At 27.7% G+C, this 19,930-nt stretch overlaps 1 protein-coding gene across 1 annotated transcript in view; it reads right to left on the bottom strand.

The window, feature by feature from the left end:
• LOC129969572 (nuclear pore complex protein Nup133-like) overlaps positions 1-19,930 on the bottom strand; it is an 83,534-nt gene that overhangs the window by 4,980 nt on the left and 58,624 nt on the right. Inside the window, exons 24-32 of the mRNA XM_056084203.1 lie at positions 17,435-17,568; positions 12,223-12,262; positions 10,835-11,013; positions 10,075-10,150; positions 9,935-9,996; positions 4,785-4,841; positions 4,569-4,649; positions 3,872-3,939; positions 2,734-2,819 (exon numbers count right to left, since the gene is read on the bottom strand). Coding sequence (XP_055940178.1) covers positions 2,734-2,819; positions 3,872-3,939; positions 4,569-4,649; positions 4,785-4,841; positions 9,935-9,996; positions 10,075-10,150; positions 10,835-11,013; positions 12,223-12,262; positions 17,435-17,568 — 783 coding nt within the window. The remainder of the gene's footprint in view (positions 1-2,733; positions 2,820-3,871; positions 3,940-4,568; positions 4,650-4,784; positions 4,842-9,934; positions 9,997-10,074; positions 10,151-10,834; positions 11,014-12,222; positions 12,263-17,434; positions 17,569-19,930) is intronic.

Here is a 19,930-nt window from a genome sequence, read left to right as displayed (position 1 = left end):
GATTTAGATTCTTAGAACTTGTCAGGGATTTATATCAAGAATAAAATTTGCATGACATCACTTAAAAAAAAAAATGTAATTGAATCAAATCACCATACTTTTATTCAGAGATTGAAAAGTAAGAAAAAGAAAACCTTTGAAACTTCTGAAGTCCTTAAACGCCCCAAATAGCAGGCAATAAATTTGAGTAATTATTCGAATGACTATAGGTGAAAAATATCAATCCAGAATGTTTTTTCTCGAGCAGAAATATTTTACTTTCAGCCCATTTGTTTCCTTTTGCATAAATATCTTTAAAAGATCAAGGAAATCATAGAACTTACATTTTTTTAATACAAAATACAAGTGGATATTCTTCCTTCTTCCCAGTACAGATGGCCTCGAAGATGTATATCTAGTTACACATAGTATAGAATAGCATGCATATTTTCTATGACTCAGAAGTTCTGGGTATACTATCACATTCCATCACTAAATGTGTGGAATTCAGAATATTTCACTAAATATTTTTTTTTTGCTGCAATTTGTTTGAACCAAATGTATTAACAAATGTGCTATATTTAAGTTTTAATCCTGACAGCATTTATATCAGAGTAAAATGACATCCTTTAATAAAAAAGTTACATTAATTTATTAAACAAGAGTTCAAATATTACTCAATTATAAGACGATGCAGACTGAACACACAAATACTCCATCTTTGTAGTAAAAAGTGATACTTCTTTAATATTTTCTGGGAATATGATCAGAAAATTGAACAAATATTCTTCAATTTATAGCCACCATGTTTACTATTTACTTTATACCACATACAAGAGTCAAGCACCTGTCCAACACGAGAGGCACACTCAGCTTAATGGAAGAGACACAATAGCAGTATAGGGAGGGAGAGGATAATGATGACTTTATCAAATTTTTTGGAAGATCTTTATTTTCTAGTTGATAAAGTGATATCTTCTAGTTATCTTTATCAACTCTTTTAATTAGGGCGATTTTAAATTTAACCCAGGTTCAAACAAAATTCAGAAAAAGCATCTAATGTTTAAATTATAAATTATTATGAAACCTTCATCTGAAAGACTTTACATCAGGACATATATAATATATTTAAATGTGAGAAAAACAATTTAAATATTTACAAATAGATAGTAAGTTGGCATCCGTTTCTAGATAATAGTACATTTCCCACTTAAAATATAGGACTTTGAAATTATAATAAATATGAAAATACAAAATGGGTAAATTTATTTTATTGGAAAATGTGATAAACCAGCTTATAATGGCATCAATGAAGCTGAATGTGACTTTTTTGGATACATTTTCTCAAGCTTTTCTACTATATAATGCAAATCTAATTTTCTTCACCTGCTTCTATACTCTTCAAGGATCATAAAGTTTTGAAGCCTATTCTGTGGTGCACATATAATTTTTAATATTTCAAAATGTAGAGGAATTTCTTGTGCATGCAATGACTGGTAAAGTATATGCAATTTTTATCTACCTATTCATTTCATAAAATGTCCCAGTAACTTATGAAATGTACTATTGCACTTGTGTGCATGTGCACAGACATACAATCATCTTTTAAACTGATTTTCAGAAACTGTGATTTGCTACAGTACAATTGATCAAAAGCAGCAATACCTTTAAGGTTAAAAAATATTATGAATAAGGATATCAAGTTTCTATGCCTAACAATGCAGAGGACAGCTATTGTTATGTGCTAAGTAAATCTCACAATATCTCTAATGAAGTAAAGAAACATTACTAATGGCGAGACAATCGTAAGCATTTCTTCTTAAAAAATTTCTCACAAGAGATTTTTCACTATGATAAGGGGGGACACCATTTCTAACAGGTTGCAGCCCCCTCCATTAATGCCACACTTGTTCATTATAACAATGTACAGTATTTAGAGAAGGAAGGGTATGCATATTGTTAAGTTATTACAGCACAATTTTCTGCTGCAGTAAATTAGAAAACATTAGTGAGTGGAATTTGAAAATACACTGGATATTAGACTCCAGAAATGGATACTCTGACGATTAGACACTCAATTTTTTTTTTTTTTCATCTGTTGCACTTTGTTTATCAAATGATCCATTTGCTTCCTTTTCACACTGTTTGTGTTCCATTCAGTCATCAACAATTTCCATACTTGACCACTGTGTCCAATTTTAAAGTTTAATAAAGCATTTAATTATCCTACCATTGCTAGTAGCAGGAAATAATTACTAGGTTTTTTATAAAAATATCATACACATCTGCAGTGCAGTCACTTAGTGACTTTAGCTTGATGGCATAAGTGCCTATAGAATCGAATGAAATACGGATATTTTTGTTACTTAGTCATGGAAATACAAAGGAGCAGACTGTAGAGAATAAATTAGATATGGCAATGAGGTATATATCTCAAAGTTGAAAATTTTAGCTTTAGTTTTGAGAACTGAGAGACGAAAATATATATTATTTCCAATGAATCTATATTCGTTTTAAAATATTAATAAAAGAACAATTTATAAGAAATCTATTAAATACGCTTACACTAATAAATTAATCTAAACTATAAATTATCAAAATTAAATATACCATTTTTATATTACTTGTACAATAAAACTGATAAAATATAGTTATAACATATAACACTTATTCATAATTTATAATACAAACACAGTTATGATTCAATACATACAGAAAAAAAAATACAAGAAATAAAGAAAAATGTCAAACTACCTTGATCAAATGCCAATTCAACTATCTGGAAAAAAATTGTTTGCTTAAATGCTTCTAATGGATTGCTGATATCAAGAGTCTCCCAACTATTGGAATAAAAACACACAAAAGTGGAGGATTTTAAAAATATTCACAATAAAAATCTATTTGACCCAAAAATATTTAGACAGATTTATTAAAATTTTCTTTAAGTTAATAAATAATTAATAAACAAACAATAAGCAATTTTAATATATAAAAAGATAGTTCTGATGTTTTTAATAATTTTAACAACATTTTTAATAAATAGTATTAATATAAACAGTATACAGCACTTCAAATGAAGAATTGTACAGTAATATTTTAAAATAAGCATTTTATATAACAATTACTAACAGTTTTAAAATTTCTTGAAAGGATAGTTTTTTTTTACTGCTTTTTTAAACTGAAAACAATTAAACAGCAGGCAAATTCAAAAATAATTGGAGTTCCTGAAAAACTTTTAATTTATAATAATTGAGGACAAAAGGTACAGATGTATGTAAAAAAATAAAAAAAATCAGAATAAAAAATATGTTTACAAAAAAACCCACTAAAGACTAAAAATTGATATTCAAATAACAAAAATAAATACAAATTTAAATATTTACTAATTTAATAGTGGATTCATTCCTCATTTAATTCAAGAAATGTGAGGAAAAAAAATATTTCAATTTAAGGTGTTCAAATTATGCAATTTGATAAAAATAAAATTCACGACACCCTTTTCAATTCCTACTATTAGTTCACACTCTTCCTATATATATTTATATATCTTGTTCAAATTTTCAATTGTTAATAAAATACTTTTTATTCATCCACTCAAGTTCAAATACATTTTTTTAAACTTGTAGTGGATGACACTTGATGTTAATACAGATTTTTCAAATATTAATTCATTAATTTTTAATATTTTAAATAGAGTTTTGGCAGTTTGTAATGAAAATTGAAATCAACAGGCAGTAGCTCAATCGGTAAAATGCAAGGATTTCAGTATTTTTCATGTGAAGGTGAAGAATCTAGTTCAATTCTTGTGAAAGTGGGAATTGACTTACATTTTTTTTATATTACTTGTTTTTAATAAATCTATATGAAATTAATAAAATATAGAAAACATTACCTGTCTCTGAGAACAGCCTTTGTCCATATATGCATTCTTAAATTGTATATTTCGGGGTCATCCAATGGCTAAAGAAAATAAAATTTGACGAAGTTATAATTTAGAGAACACACATTCAAATTGTTTAAATAAAGTATAAAATTGTTGTTTGTATAAAATTGTTTAAATAAAGTATTTAAAAAAAAATCATCAAATTCTCAGTTTCAGTTCTCTTCCAAAAAAATACTATATAATGGGAAAACTTATAAAAATGATAATGATCCATCTCTTGATAACTTCTGAAGCTGGAAAAACACTTTGGCCACATTACACAATTTTAGCAATTAAATTAAATATCAATAAATTATTATAGTTTTATAAAAATGAGCCAACACCTAACAATAAAAAGGCAATTGGCCAAAGTTCTTGTTAAATGCTCAATCTAATTAAAAGCTAGATACTGCCATTTTTTTTCTGAAACATTAACAAGCACCTTGGCTGATCATAACATGATTAATCATATAAATTAATATGTTAAATTATTTTTATTTCATAAGCTAAATGATTTTCTTAAATAAATATCAATTTCAAAAATAATTTGTGTACTATTTTACTAAGGGGGAAAAATGGTTCCTAAATAGCTTAATAAAGAAATATTTGAAGAGGAAACAATCTTGAAGATTATACATATATAATTAGAAATTAGGAAATCCTTTACCTTTTTCATGAAGTTTAAGAGATCCAATGCAATTTTAAAGTCATAAGCATTAGCAGTAGAATTTTCATCAGAAATATACATCTAGAAAAAGTAATTGTATATATATATATATATAAGTCAAAAACTAAATTTGTTAGTTTTAAAACTTTTAGTAATGTAATACAAGAATATATGTCTAAGTTATTGAATAAAATATTATCTTAATAAAAAAGATACCTCAATTAATTCTTCAGGAGAAAATACTCTCATGTTTCTGGGATCAATTCCATAAGACTATAAAGCCAAAAGAAAATTATTTTGTAAGAATATATAAATACTATGAACGAATCTTCAATTATGATACTCAGGTGAATCTTAAGATAAACTAACTAATAACCTATAAATATAAAAAAATATAAAAGTTCTCCATGTTTTATTTACCATTTCTAAATGTTGAAAAAAATTTTGTTAACAGATATTTTTATACTCCATTTTAAAATAACTGATAAAAAGACAATTACAGTGTAATGCAAAACTATACCCCAAATGTTTATGTATTAATTCCATTCTAAATGTTAAGGCATCATTTATTTCCACATCTCTTTTGTATGATCTTTGGAACAATTGTTTTCATTCTCAATTAATATGAGGATTAAAAGTCAATAATTAAAATAACCCTTCTATGCAATCCTTCATATTTTAATATAATTTGTTTATTTATCTGATTGAAATATTTGCTAAATATTGGCAACATATAATCTCAAATACTAGATGATGATATTCTTTGTGTTGCTTAGGTTGAATATCTTTTCTTTTCTTTTTAAACTATATTGTATATAATTTAAAGTAAAAATCATTTTATGTGATTTAAAAAATCCTTTTATTGTTCGAAAAATGATTTAAAAAATAATTAAAATCAGATTATCCATAGCAATATATATATATATATATATATATATATATATATATATATATATATATACTGTCTGTCCACGACAAGAACATTGCTAGACAATCGTCTATGTTTACGGCGGGCGTTATAGAAACAGGTTGAGGTAGGGACGATCCATTTTGAATGGGTGGAATCGGACAGAAGTCTGGGGGGTATTCTTTTTCTTGGTGTCAATGTGAAGCGATAAAAGAAAACTTGTTGCTCATTCGTCTTCTCGCTTTAGTCGCAGTTGCACGTATCTTTATATTCGCTTAGCTTACTTCTTTTATATTTTATTAATCTTTTCTTTGGTTAATATTAACTGCATTTCATTATTTAATATTTTATTTGTCTCTTAAATTTTGATATCCTTTAAAATGCCTTTTCGATTTCAGAAAGGAGTGACTTTAAAATCACAAGCACGTAAAATTGTGCATAATGTTGGAGTGTCGGAATTCAATTATTAGGTAAATTAAAAATGAAGTTTCGACACTGGACAAAACGGAAGTTTTGAGTACTCTTGAAACAATTGAAACTTTTAAAGCAAATTATACTCAGCTGTTTGTATAAGTAAAATTAATTGATTATTGATTTTGAATTTTTTTATTGCGAAATATTATTTAACTATATAATGGTATGAAGAAAATATTATATTATGGGCAGCGCATTACTTTTTTTTTTTTCAATAAAATAAAGAAAAATAGTCATTTATTCAGGCTTGTTTTCTCGCCTCCCTGTTTTTTCAATAGCTTTCCTTCTTAACTATCATTCCAAGAATCTAAAAATTTATGAGCGTTAATGTGAGTTAGAAGGATTAAAGTATTTAACGAGATTCCTTTCTACTCAGGTGCGCTGATTGTGATAATAAAACGGTGGCAGATAAGTATTCTCAAACGGTATTGTTGGTTCTTTGAATTGAAATGTGAAGAAGATTGGGAGTAAAGAATTTTCAACCCCGAAATGATAAAATGCATGCAGGAATTTGAATCCTGTATTACTTTGAGCTCATGACTACTGATATACATTGAAAGGAAAAGTTCATTTATCACTCTATTATTTGAATTGACAGTTGGTGAGAAAAATTTTTCTTTGAAATAATTGTATTTCTTTTTCAAGCCAGGGAAAATGAATAAATGGTAATCTGGAATACAAAAGCAAACTTTTACCGCGTTTTTCGTAGAATAATGTAAAGCGATGTTGGGCTTATTTAATTGGGTTCCTTTAAGTCCGGGACATCCGGCACGTGCATGAATGAACACTTGAATTATCTTCAAATTCAGAATACTTTTACATATAAACTTTGAGAAATTAATTATGCTGTAAAAAGCTTGTGCATATTGAAAATAAATTACAACTCAAAGTTTGATTTTTTAAAATCTGAAAATTGATAGAATGGTAATCGTTAATTTTGTGTTTTGGGAAATAGTATATACATCAGAAAAATAAATAAATATAAATTTGGAAAGGTTTCAAGCATATTTAACAATGAACATTTTACTTTATAACAGAATAAAAGCAACCTTTTATAAAAATTATGAAACAATTACGATTAATTATGTTATAGTTTTTATGTTAAATTAGACAGATTACCTCGCGTTTGCTGCGGAGAATTTGATATTAATAACTTATATAAATTTAAAACAAATGAAATGAAGACGATTAATGTTTTTTCATGCATGATTTTACTTCTTAATTATTATTTTTTTCTTCTTGTGCAATCGTTAGACATACAAATAATTATTCAGTTTTTCTATTTGATTTGTTTTGTTCTTTGTATACATATGACAGGAATATCAGATATTTTCAATATTCCGAGTATGCAAATGATTTTCAGCTTAGTGAATTATTTTTTAAATTTGTTTTCAAGAATTAAATGCAATAATACCAAATATCGCCAATTTGGCGTTAAATGTGCCAACGTAAGAAACTTGAATTAATTTCTACCTCTGCGAAATGAACTCTTCCTACAGTAACCTGTTTCTATAACGCCCGCAGTAAACATAGACGATTGTCTAGCAGTGTTCTTGTCGTGGACAGACAGTATATATATATATATAAAATTACATAAGTAATCAATAAATTACCAAGAATTTGTTTACTCCTAAGTTATCACTCGAAATATAAATATGTTGAGTGACAACTTGGGAGGAAATATATAAGATGATTTAAAATATCTATGACATTTATATTCAATAGGAATGGCATCATTATAGATAAAATCTCTTTTGGATATAGAGAATCTATATAGTCAGTAAAAGATTAAATATTTAAAGAAACAATATGAATACTTGCTTATACCTCAAAATGTTTTGAATGAAATTTTAAGGAAATTTATTCAGGAATTTAGTTTTTCTTAATAAACAAACTATTTATAATTTTCAGTTTTATCTATTACATTGTCTCCAAAAACTTAATAGAAAAAAAAAAGTTTCAATGAACTGCATGAGCCCTACTGATGTGAATGCTGCTGTCTCAAACCCTAGGAAAGTTTTTTCTTCAACAAAAATAGAATAGAATCATCGCTTCCTCCAAAGTAATAAAGGAGGGGACACTTTGCACTATAATTAAAATGTCCAGCCAATTTTAGGTGTCCAGTTAGGATAACTTGTAGTTGCCACTCGCAATTTAAGAAAAGTTTATTTTTATTTTTTTAATTTTTGTTGTTAAATTTACACTTATCTATACTTTGAAGATTTTAAGAACATTTTTTTTAATCATAAATAATATTTCAAACTAGAGGTTTGAATTTCTTAAATTTTTTTTCTTGAGAAATGCATTGCTTATTTATCACGTACAAAAACGCTTAGAAATAAAAACAAAATTATTTTAAATTCACTATGATTGATAAATTTTTTTCATAACTTGTTACAGAAACTTTATATAATGTATAAAAATTCAAAAGAGAAATAATTTTTTTTATTTTGCAATGTTTTCTTGTTTTTCATAATACCGATTTTGATAACAATTTTTATTTTTCTCAAACAATTCATATTCAAGCAATCTTTAGTTAACTTAATTAACTTTTTTCATAAAAGATATTTATACTTTAAAATTTTTTAAAAAATGTAATTGTTAAAAGAGGAAAAGTAGTAATTGACAAAAAAAAAAAAAAAAAAAAAAAGGCTATTCTTATTTTAATTTATTCTGTTTAAGAAAACAATAAACCCAGTTTGAATTCCCTTCCCCCTCAAAAAAAATTATTATATTTTATGTATAAAAATATTTAAAGAGAAGCAATTTTTGGCAACTTCATGAAATAGAAAATTGCAATCTTTGAATGACTTTAGAGTTTCCTTTTACTGATAAATGTTTCATACATGTAGTTGCTGTCTTTTGTTCCCGACTTTGGGAGCTATGTGTCTGAATGTGTCCGAGTCAGAGCTCTGTCAAATAAGACATTTTGGGGTGAGTCCGGCTAATAGGGTTAAACAATTATTCTCATTGTATCTATACATTAACATAAATCCAATGATGCTAATTTATAATAATGTAAGTATAAGAAAGGCACATAAACACCGTTTGATTAAAATCCAAAGAAGCTGAAATATTGAAATATCAAACATAGTAGAAAATCTTATGTTATAATGGAATTCTTTTGTTATGTTTTCTCCATTAATTATTATTAAGCACATTAGCAGATAATAATTAATGAATTACTGAAATAAAACATCTGAAAAATTTACAATGAAACGGTACACTTGCTTCAAATATTTTGCACTAATTACTGTAGAAGATAAATTTCAAAGTGACAGGTTTTTAATAAAAATAGCTTTTCTCAAAAATTTAAATTAAGAAATTAGGGTCTAAAAATGGTTACAAGAAAAAAAAACCCCACAATTTATAATATTTACAATTTCAATGAATAATATATAATTAATAAATAAATAGCAAGAAATTTTAATAAATTAAAAAAAAGAATTTCAGCAAATAAGCTAAATAAATTTATATTCAATTGTGCAACATAATAAGCCTACTAGAAAACCTAAAATTAAACGGATGGACTGTATTTATTAGGATTTTAATATTAATAGATCAATTAATTCGAGGAGCATTATCGAGAACAATCAAGATTCAATAAGTTCATGTAGTAGATCAGGAACTATTTTGCATTATCAAACTACTGATGGTGATGATATCACTTTAAAATAAAGAGCACAATTAACATACTACATGCTTTAAGCTTGCCTAAAAGTTAAAAATTTTCATTGCTTTTTTAACTGAGTATTTGCACGGAGTCAAGTTCTCAAGAGAATGAAAGAGTCTTAAAAATTCTTCACTTATAATTGCTGATGCAAAAGTACCATCCAAGTTATTCAGTCAATTTAAAAGTATGGATTATAAATGCAGAAGGATAATTAATTTTTAGTCTTGATTTTACATTCAAATTAGTTAAGTTCCATGCAATTATTAAAACATCAACTCTTAATAATTACTAAAACGAGAAAAAATACTTTACCTCAACTACTGTAAGTGGCAAGGCTTCTTGATGAGTGATGAGATCATGTTCCAAATTAACCGCTAATAAAGCAAAAACAAATTTAAAAAAAAGATAATATGATTTTTAAAAAATTGTCTTTGAATAATGAATGCTACTACCTTCAATTTGACTGCTTTTCACATTTGGCGGAGCATCACTGATCAGAGCACAGAGCTTGCTCAGGCTCAGTAGAGTCTAGTGGGGGAAATAAATGAATGAAATATTATAAAAATGCAGAATGCACATTTTAAAATTCTAATATTGTAGTGAATCAGACGATTTTCCAATTATTAAATGGATTGGTTAGAGAAAAGAGATGCTTCAACATAATTAACAAATATTTACAAATTTTCTTTAGGAGGGTTAAATAAATTATGCATATATATTGTTAATAATGAGAAAAATATAAATTGTCATACAAAAACAACTTTAAAATGTCATATCTTATAAATATCCACTGCAGCACACTGATATAGTTCCTTCACTAATACATAATTTAGAAAACATATTAGTTTCAAAAATGAAAATTAAGATTTCTTATCTCAAAATATCTTTACTTTCCTATTTTTCTTCTTTTACTATTTTTATTTAAAACCAGTTTAAGAAATATTTATGAAACATCTGATTAAGAAAGAAAATGAACCTTTTATACCAAAATGCATAAAACAAACATAAATGTATGATGAAGAAATAAAATACTTTAAAAGTAATTACAAACTTTTTTTTTTTTTTTTGCAATTTACTACAAAGGTGGAAAAAAAAAAAAAAAACCCTTAAAAGAGTTTTACGTTAATACAACATCAAAAGAATGAGAAAATTTCTTAAATTTACAAGCACATTCAGCACAAGAACAGATAAAGAAATTTTATTGAAATATACTTTTTTACGACTTAGATATTGTGTTTCTTTTAGAGCAAGCTGTTTCAATGTAGAATGTGCTGCATCATACTTCTGCTCTTGAATGAAGAAGAGCCACTTCAAGCTTTCATGCTCTTGAAGAAAATTGCCTAAAGTTTCACGCTGGCCAAGTTGTTTGTCAAAAATTCTGCCTTTTTGACCTAAAGCAAGAAAATGCACCAGATCTTTTAATACATCAATTATCTTCATAGATGGGTATCTGATTTTTCACAAATATAGGGAATGTATAGTCTTTCCCTGATTACAAAATGTTAGCATGATGTAACATATTTGCCAATGCAAAAGCCTGTTATCATTTTTTGAAATCATTAAATAGATGATACATAGTTCAGAAACCTAAATAGTAAATAAAAAGCTAATTTTTTTATATATATTAGTGTTGATGAAAGAGCACACCATTTTGAAGTTTAATGAAACCAAATACTGATGTTTCATACATCATTCCACAATAGCCAAACATTGACGGCTAAGATAACAAATGCTATGTATTGTTAAAGAACAAGCAATGGACAACATGTGGTAATAACTGGAATACCGTCTTGATATTAAGTTACAAAGCAGCACATTTTAAAATTTGTTAAGATAATTGATTTTATTACAAATATGATTATGGTATTTGCAATTTACAAAAAGTAGAATATGATTAATTGTAATAGTTTTTCTGCAATACTTTGTTTATTAACAAAAAAAAAAAAAAAAAAAGGTTCATTTTATTTTACATATTATTAGCAAAGACCTTAAAAATTATTTTAAAAAATATGAATAATCATTTCATAAATTAAATGAATTCTTTCTCTTTCATTTTATTACCACTGAATTACACTATCACTAAGCAAATTTCATTCATCTCTTAAATAATACATTTCCCTCCCAAAACAAACTTTCAATTGACAAGAATGTTTTTTTAATAATTTATACATCCTGCAATTCAATTTAAACAATTTTGTTGAAATTTTCTCATGTGAAAGGGTGCCTAATTAGTTGAATTCATCGTTGTTAGAATATTTATTTAAGAGTATTGGAAAGACTAGGCATCTTTTAGTTATCAAATGACTTGCAAGCTATTCACATACAATTTTAATTTTAGAAGCCATACAAATTCAAGGTTCCCCTTCCCCCTCAAAACCATATACAGTAGGTGAGATAAAATTAATTTAAATGTTTCATATACACAAGGGATTGTTTTGAATAAATTAACTCTCTACCTCAATTTAAAGTTTCTTTCAAGCTTGTTTTAAATGAGATGTACAATGATGAGAAAAAAAAAAATGAGAACATGCTTCCAACTTTTTAAAAACAAATAAACTTGCAAATAAAAATAATAAAAATGTTTATATAATTGAACTTACCTTTATTCATATACCATTTAAACACAAATTCAGAGAAGTGCTGAAAAGAAGAAAAATCATTATAAGCATGTATATCTAACAACTAACAAATGCATTCACAAACAGAATTGAATACCAGATCACTAACAATGATTGCTCGATTCCAAAGCAGAATGCTATGGAATCGAAACTATTTGCAGCTATTGAAAGCTATTTTGCAGAATGTTGTTACCATGTTTATTTGATTGATGAATATTATAAGAAATAATGTATTAAAATTTTGAGAGAGTGCTTCAAATGTATCCATTTCACACTTCTTTTGCTGCATGGTATACAATACTCACCAAACCTCCTGCTGCATATCTCTGTTAATGCTGGGAAAAGTATATATGACATGGACTTTCTAATCAGTGATGTTGGACCAGGAATGTTGAACATGAAAGCAAATGCACACAATATTCTAAAAGCAGCCATGAAAAAAGAAATCACATGGAGAATGATTTTCATGTTGTGGTAGTCCCGGTAGCAATTTATTTTAGCTAGGTAAGTAACCAATCATGTGATATGGCTACAAGTTATTAAGGGAGTGCTTCAATTTCCAATAATTATTATCGATTTGAAAGTCTGCATCTTAGCTGCAACTGACACAGACTTGGTAGAAAAAGTTTGGCACAAACTGCACAACAGACTTAAAGCATGCTGTGTCAAATTGACAAAGCTGCTATTAACATTTGCAGCAAAGAAATTGGCCCACAAGCTTCCAATGTTAAGTGTCATTCATGTTAGAACATGTTCCAATGGTAGGTAATCTTTTACACTGAATTAAATGAATATTTTAAATATTTAAAAACACGATTTGGGTGGATATATTGATACACAGTATAAGTCGTTTTCTAGCATTAATCAAGTTAATAATAATTCAATATTGTTTTTTAGATTTCTGCTAAGAGACTTTTGACATTGATATATGCACACATGCATTTTTTTTACAGTTATTTTTGGAATTTAAAAACTTTTTTCCACATTATCCTTTTATCTTACTTTTATATCTCATTATTTATATATATATATATTTACAGGATGCAATTGAATACAAGGGCAAAGTTTTAAGGGTAGATAAAATGCATATAAAGAAAAAATTTTTTTGTATGGAAATATGAGGTTGGTGATTAAAAATGTAAGAGAAAAAATAGGAAATACTGATCTGGAAATGTAAAAATGTTCTTTACATAATATTTTTTAGAAAAGATGATATACATATTTAGTTGTGGATTTTAACACAAGTGAAACATTAATATTGTACCATGAATGCTTTCTCAATAGGACAAAACCGAAATTTTTTTCGCGTTTACATTAACACAGTTATCAAATGTCGAGAAACTGGATGCACGCAGCTCATTCTTTAATGCTTACACTTTTCATTTTAAACCCCATATTGCTATACAAAAATATTATTATTAATAATAAAAGCTCTTTTATATGTATTTTACATAATCTTAAAATTTGGCACATGAATTCAGGAACAGCTTGTATATATAGTTTTATTTCCTTACCATATCTTTGAGATAACAAAACTTCACTGAAGAAAAAAATGCAAATTTTATTTAATTTAATAAAATTATGAAATGAAAAGGCACAAAATAGCCTTCTTTTTGACAATGCTGAAAGAGGAGTACTTGAACAGTATCATGTCAAATGTTGGATCAAGTGTAAACAAATCAATTATTTACCACACCATGCAACAGAAAAACAACTTCTGCGTTCATCTGCAACTTCTCTGCAACTTCTGCGTTCATCATCCTTATCATTGAGTCCAGGGCTTAAATACAATGTATAGTGTTGGCTTGACAAAAAGTATAATCAAGAACTGTAATTTTACAGTAAGAAACAATAAAAATACCCGATCAATGGTTTATTTTTGTATACTCATTCTTCTACTATACAAAATTGGTCCTGATAATTCATAAATTTTTCACTATTTGCTTTCATTTTTAAAAGAAAATGGATTCGTATTTTTACTTTACAGTAATTCCACATGATTGGTTTCTTTAGAATATGGTGTGCTCTGTTTCTTTTTTTTGATGACTAATAAGAATCTTCAGCGAATGGAAATAATTAACATGCTCTTGAAATTTATATGTAGTCTGGAGCCAAGTTTTGTCTTTCTTCCTCCAACCCCCTCCCCCCTCCTTGCATTCCTTTTAAAAGGTGAGAAATTAAACTTTTAATATGAATATTTCTAGTTTGATTATATACTGAAAAGGTTGCTTGACTTTTCAGAAGGTCCCCCCCCCCCCCTCTGGTACACAAAGTAAAGATTCAGAAATGACTCATTTCAGTATCAAATGTTATATAGTTTCGCAAAAACTTTTTTAAAAATACAATGCCTAGTAGTGTTGTTATTGGACATTTAAAATTTAAAGACATAAATATTTCGTTCATTTCTGAAAGATCTTAATGTTAGGAAAATTTAGATTTTCAAATGTAAAAGGAGAGATATCTTTACCATTACAAACAGTCGAATTTGTTCAAGATATTTCAGAGAGAACTATTATTTGCATAAACAGGAAGTTAGATTAAATAGCATTCCCAAAACAAAATTTTTTTTGAAAAAAAAAAAACTGTGCCACTATTAAGTTAGCAGTCATATGGGAGTGTATCACCATCTGAAAAGAGTGAATAACTGATATCTTGTAATTTTCCAAAACATGCTTTGGAAACTCTGAATAAGTTACAGCCCTGAAATAAATTTCATAAAAGAGTGTGATAAAAGAAAAGCTGCATAATGGTACCTTATCAGAAATTAATAATTAATATCTATTTGAGAACAAAAACTTATTTGTCTACATGATTAACCGCAATACTCAAAACATGGAAAATTAAAAAAAGGCAACTACAGAGATAAGAAATAGAATGCATTACACTGTCAACCTTCTGAAACGTGATTGCATTTTTTTTAAAATATAAACATATTTGCAATAATTTATATGTGTATGAATATTTATGTATTTGATATACAGGGTGTTGCCGAATTCAACCGACAAATTCAGAGGGCTGATAGTAGGGCATCAGGAGGATAAAGAATCACCATACAACATGGGGTCCCAAACGACGTTTAGTATGTGAAAACCACAAAAATATAGAGTCGGAGAAATATTGGAAATTGTAAAAAATTAACAAATGATGTTTCAACTATGATTTTTTTAAAAATGAAAGCACATTCTTAAAAAGAGTTTTTTTTCTTCATGCTGGTAACATGTGGATTTGTTGATATAGGGAGTCGTAAATTACTGAAAACTAAAAAGTAGTTGTTTAGAACCCATATTTGTAAAAATATTGAATCTTGATGAAAAAAAAAAAAAAAAAAAAAAAAAAAAAAAAGCCTGAAAATGTAAGGAATTTTATATTCTATTATTTGACATAAGCATGTAAAGTGAGAACTGGGGAGTTTTAAAGATATTCAAGAAAAATAAAAAAGAGAACCAGAAAACACTGTTGCAACAACAGTACCGATGTTTGCAGAGATTGTTGTCAAATTCGAAAGATAAATTCTGAGCAAGGATAATAATAGGCATTAAGTAGATGAAGAATTACCAAAAAAAATAGGGTCACAGGTAACGTTTTTCAATGAAAATTGCGAAACGGGCGGAGTTCGAATGCTGGATGCCACAAGGGAGATGCACACTTTTCTGCTAAGAATTTTATTCTCAGATGAAACCTGCTTTACGAGAGAAAGTGTCTTCAACACACAGAATGCAAATATTTGGTCATTCGAAAATCCCCACTTCACTATCCTGTCGAACGTACAACACGTTTGATATTAACATCTGAGCAGATTCTTCTATTTAGACTGTGTCTTCTACCCGAGGATTTCAGCAGCACAAAGTATCTTGTTTTCTTGCAGCATGTTCCTTCGGATTTACTGCAGGAAGCACCGACAATTGTATGCCAGAAAATTTGGTTAATGCATGATGTAGTACCAGCACGTTTTAATTAAATTCGTGAAATCTGACTTGTTGTTTGCGAATGAAGTTTCACGACCATGAATTCTGAAATGCTTATAAATGAATACTTGCTCGCTACTTTTATTTTTCTTGAATGAATGAAAAATTTACATACGAGAAGGCTTCTTACATTTTCAAGCTTATATTTATTTTATTATATTTATTATTTTTATTTAGTTTTAATATTTTTGCAAATATGGGTTCTAAACTACTTTTTCGTTTTCAGTAATTTACAAGCTCCTATATCATCAAATCCGCATGAAAGAAACTTTTAAGAATAAGCTTCCATTAAAAAAAATTTATAGTTGAAACACCATTTGTTATTTTTTTTATTAACTTTTTACATTTTCCAACAGTTCTCCGACTCTCTATATTTTTGTGATTTTCATATACTAAACGTCGTTTCGGACCCCATGCTGTATGGTGATTCTTTATCCTCCTGATGCCTACTATCACCTCTCTGAATTTGTCAGTTGAATTTGGCAACACCCTGCGTATGTATATAACTCAATCAAAAATTGTGCGAAGAAAGCAAACATGTAAAAAAATAAGTTATTTTCAATAATTTTTATTCAAAATTAGTTTTAAAAAGGCATTAAAAAATAGTTGATTTTATTTTTAGATAAATGAAATGAGACACTATTATTTAAATGAATGTGTATTTTAGTAATTAGAATTAAAATTATTCAACATCTTTCTATTCCTTAATAATCGTCCATTGTTTAAAGTGGAAATGATTTTTCTTATGGGATATAAAAGTAATTATTTCTTCATTTCTTGCATAGAGACCATAATAGGAAAGCCAGACCAGCGAGTTTGATTAAAATTTTCTATGAAATGTTCCATATTTTTATTATCACATAATGTGCTTCTCTTTAACAATATTTGATACAAAAATCTAAAAAGTGTTTTCCCCCCTTTAAAGTGCTTTTAAAGAATCCATTTGTTTCAAAACATAACACTGGGACAAACAGCTATGCTCCCTAGCTGACATCATCAACGCGTTTGCTCTCCATCATCAACCTTGCTATTCTAAAGTAACCAAGAGCAACTGCAATACTTTCATTTAAAACTTGAATATACTGCTTCTTGAAGTATATCTCTCTCATATAAATACAGCAACTACCTCTTGCATTGAAATTAGGGTATTTATTTTGACATACCCAGCACATTTAAACATAAAAACCAAACCAATAAAAAAAATATAAATTTTTTCTGCAAATAATTACTTGCTCAGTAAACTGTAACATGTATCTTTGCAATCTATCACTGTCTTTTGTTTCTTCACAGATTTGCATCAACATGTCAAAATCCATATACTTTTCAGCAATAGCAGCTGCTCTTTCATATTGATCAACAGACACTAAAAAATAAGCAAAACAAATAAAGCAGAATTCAGTTTCTTCACTGCTTTTTCTTTTGATTAAATTATACATACATGTAGATATGTATCAAATTTATAATAAATTATAAATTTGATACATATTTACAATTTTAGTGCCAAAATTACATATCATATTTCATCTATATGGCTTGTTATGTTTCTGTAACATAATATTTAATAGATATACAGAACAGCAAACCTTTGATGCAGTTGATCGAAATCCTGACGCAGATCAATTATTCAGAAAATAAAGCCATATTCCAAATGTTATTCATTTACAGTTTTTGCCAAAAAATTTATACATGACAATATTGAAATTTTTCTCAAAAAACTAAATAATACTTCATTAATGACACTTTTAATAATTTTGTGATTTGCATATATGTATTTATACTTTTAATCAATGTTCTTCAAAGTATATTAGAGAACTTAAAATGTTCTCTAATATACTTTGAACAAGCTCACAATCTCTCAAATAATAAACCAATCAATAAACTCAAGTATGGTAGACTAAACATCACCACACTGCCTTGCAGATTGAATGTTGCTAATAACGCCAGAGAAATGTATTCTATTGTTTCGCTCATGTTCATTAGTTGCAATTTGGAAATCAAACTGGAAAAAGAACAATAATCTTGCAAATTGCACCTGGAATAATCTATACAGAGAAAAAGGGGAGAGAGAAAAGGACCGAGTTCCCACATTACAACACCGAAAATGGTCTTGTTTCTTTTTTGAAAACTATAACTACGAGAAACTATAACTTAGAGATCGGCATTTTTTGGATGGATAAAAGTAACTTAAAATTCTCCGCATTTTCCCTGTTTTTATGAAAATTTTCAAATTTTCCATCATTTTCCTGGTTTTTTAGGAGGATTTAAATTCCTTGCGTTTTCTCTTCCGGTGACATGCAAAGCCTGTGCTATGTGTTTGCTTTTATTAAGGCTTTTTCAACCTCAGTATTATTAATCATGAAAGATCCCTTTCAACTATGACATGCCTATGGAATAGTATCAGAATCTTGTTTCCCTCCCAGGATTCTTGATTCCTGGATACCTGTAATTCTACTAAACCACAAGACACATAATTTAGAAGTTAGTAAATTCTACTAAAATAGAATTTCATTATTTTCTTGTAGTTGCAAGTAATTGATAAAATGAAAAAGACTGGCTTTCATCTTCTTGGACAAAAACACGCACTCACACATACTGACACTTATGTGTCAAATCTTTTATCTCTCTCCCCCCTCTCAAATCTAATCAGCAATTTATTATTTTTAGCATTCTGGTTAAGAGAAACCTATACTAACTTTATTGATGCTGACATATGAATCTTCATTTGAAAAATTAAACTTAGAATTGTTACTTATTGTTATTGAATTTTCAAACAGCTCATGAAGATCCTTTATGTGAAATGATAATAATGGCAAAATTAGCTCATTGCTCTAATAGAATAATGAAAATCGTATAATTTAGGTCAAGGAAAAGAAAAAGCTCAGTTTGACAGGTGTTATCAGATTTTCTTTACATCTAGATGATTAGAATAAATGAAGAAAACTAGCCCTATTCAACATATAGAATCAATTCGCCTCATTCAATAACTTATTAGGTTAGTATTCAACTATATTCTCTATACAACTTTTATCTCACATTTATCAATAGAAATTCTTTTTGAATTTCAGTAAGTCAAAACTTTCCAGTTTACTGACTTACTTTATGATAATACAGATAGAATCTTTCTCAAATCCAGTTTATTTTTATACATTACTTCTTTTTTCAAGGATTGGTTGAATGCTCATCAAATATTAGACATTAGGATCAGCCACTCTTAAGTAGAACACATGAAATGATAAATACAAATGCATACAAATAATAACTACAAAGACAACTTCAGTTCTGCGCTTAAGATATATTTCCAGCTGCAGGGCCTGTTGAAAATTCCTTTTTGAGTGGCAACCCTGTTCACTTTTCCTCCATTCTCCTTTCTTCAAACTACACATAGAGAGTGAAGATTGGAGACTGACAACTCGCCCATATCGACATTTCTTTTATGTTGGTTCTCAAGGCAAAATCAACAGTCCAGTTGAATTGTTATAAAAAATGTCAAAATATGGAAAGAGAAAGTTACAATCATTTTATTGGTTTAAATTGTTGAATTGGCTTTTGGAAACAGATTTCTAATCTTGTATCCGAATATGTAACTGGAGAAGTGGAATGGGAAAGTCAGAATGTCGGTTTTTCGCCTTTAAATAAAAGGCTTTTAATCTGAGAGAAAATTCCAAATTGAAAAGTAACAGAACTTCAGTAGACTTTACAATGGCCTGGTGAATGTTAAGATAACT

The sequence above is a fragment of the Argiope bruennichi genome, chromosome 5, assembly GCF_947563725.1.
Source record: "Argiope bruennichi chromosome 5, qqArgBrue1.1, whole genome shotgun sequence".
In the NCBI taxonomy this organism is placed as follows: domain Eukaryota; kingdom Metazoa; phylum Arthropoda; class Arachnida; order Araneae; family Araneidae; genus Argiope; species Argiope bruennichi.
The sequence above is the reverse complement of the archived record's forward strand: the minus strand, read 5'-3'. Positions and strand labels throughout refer to the sequence as shown.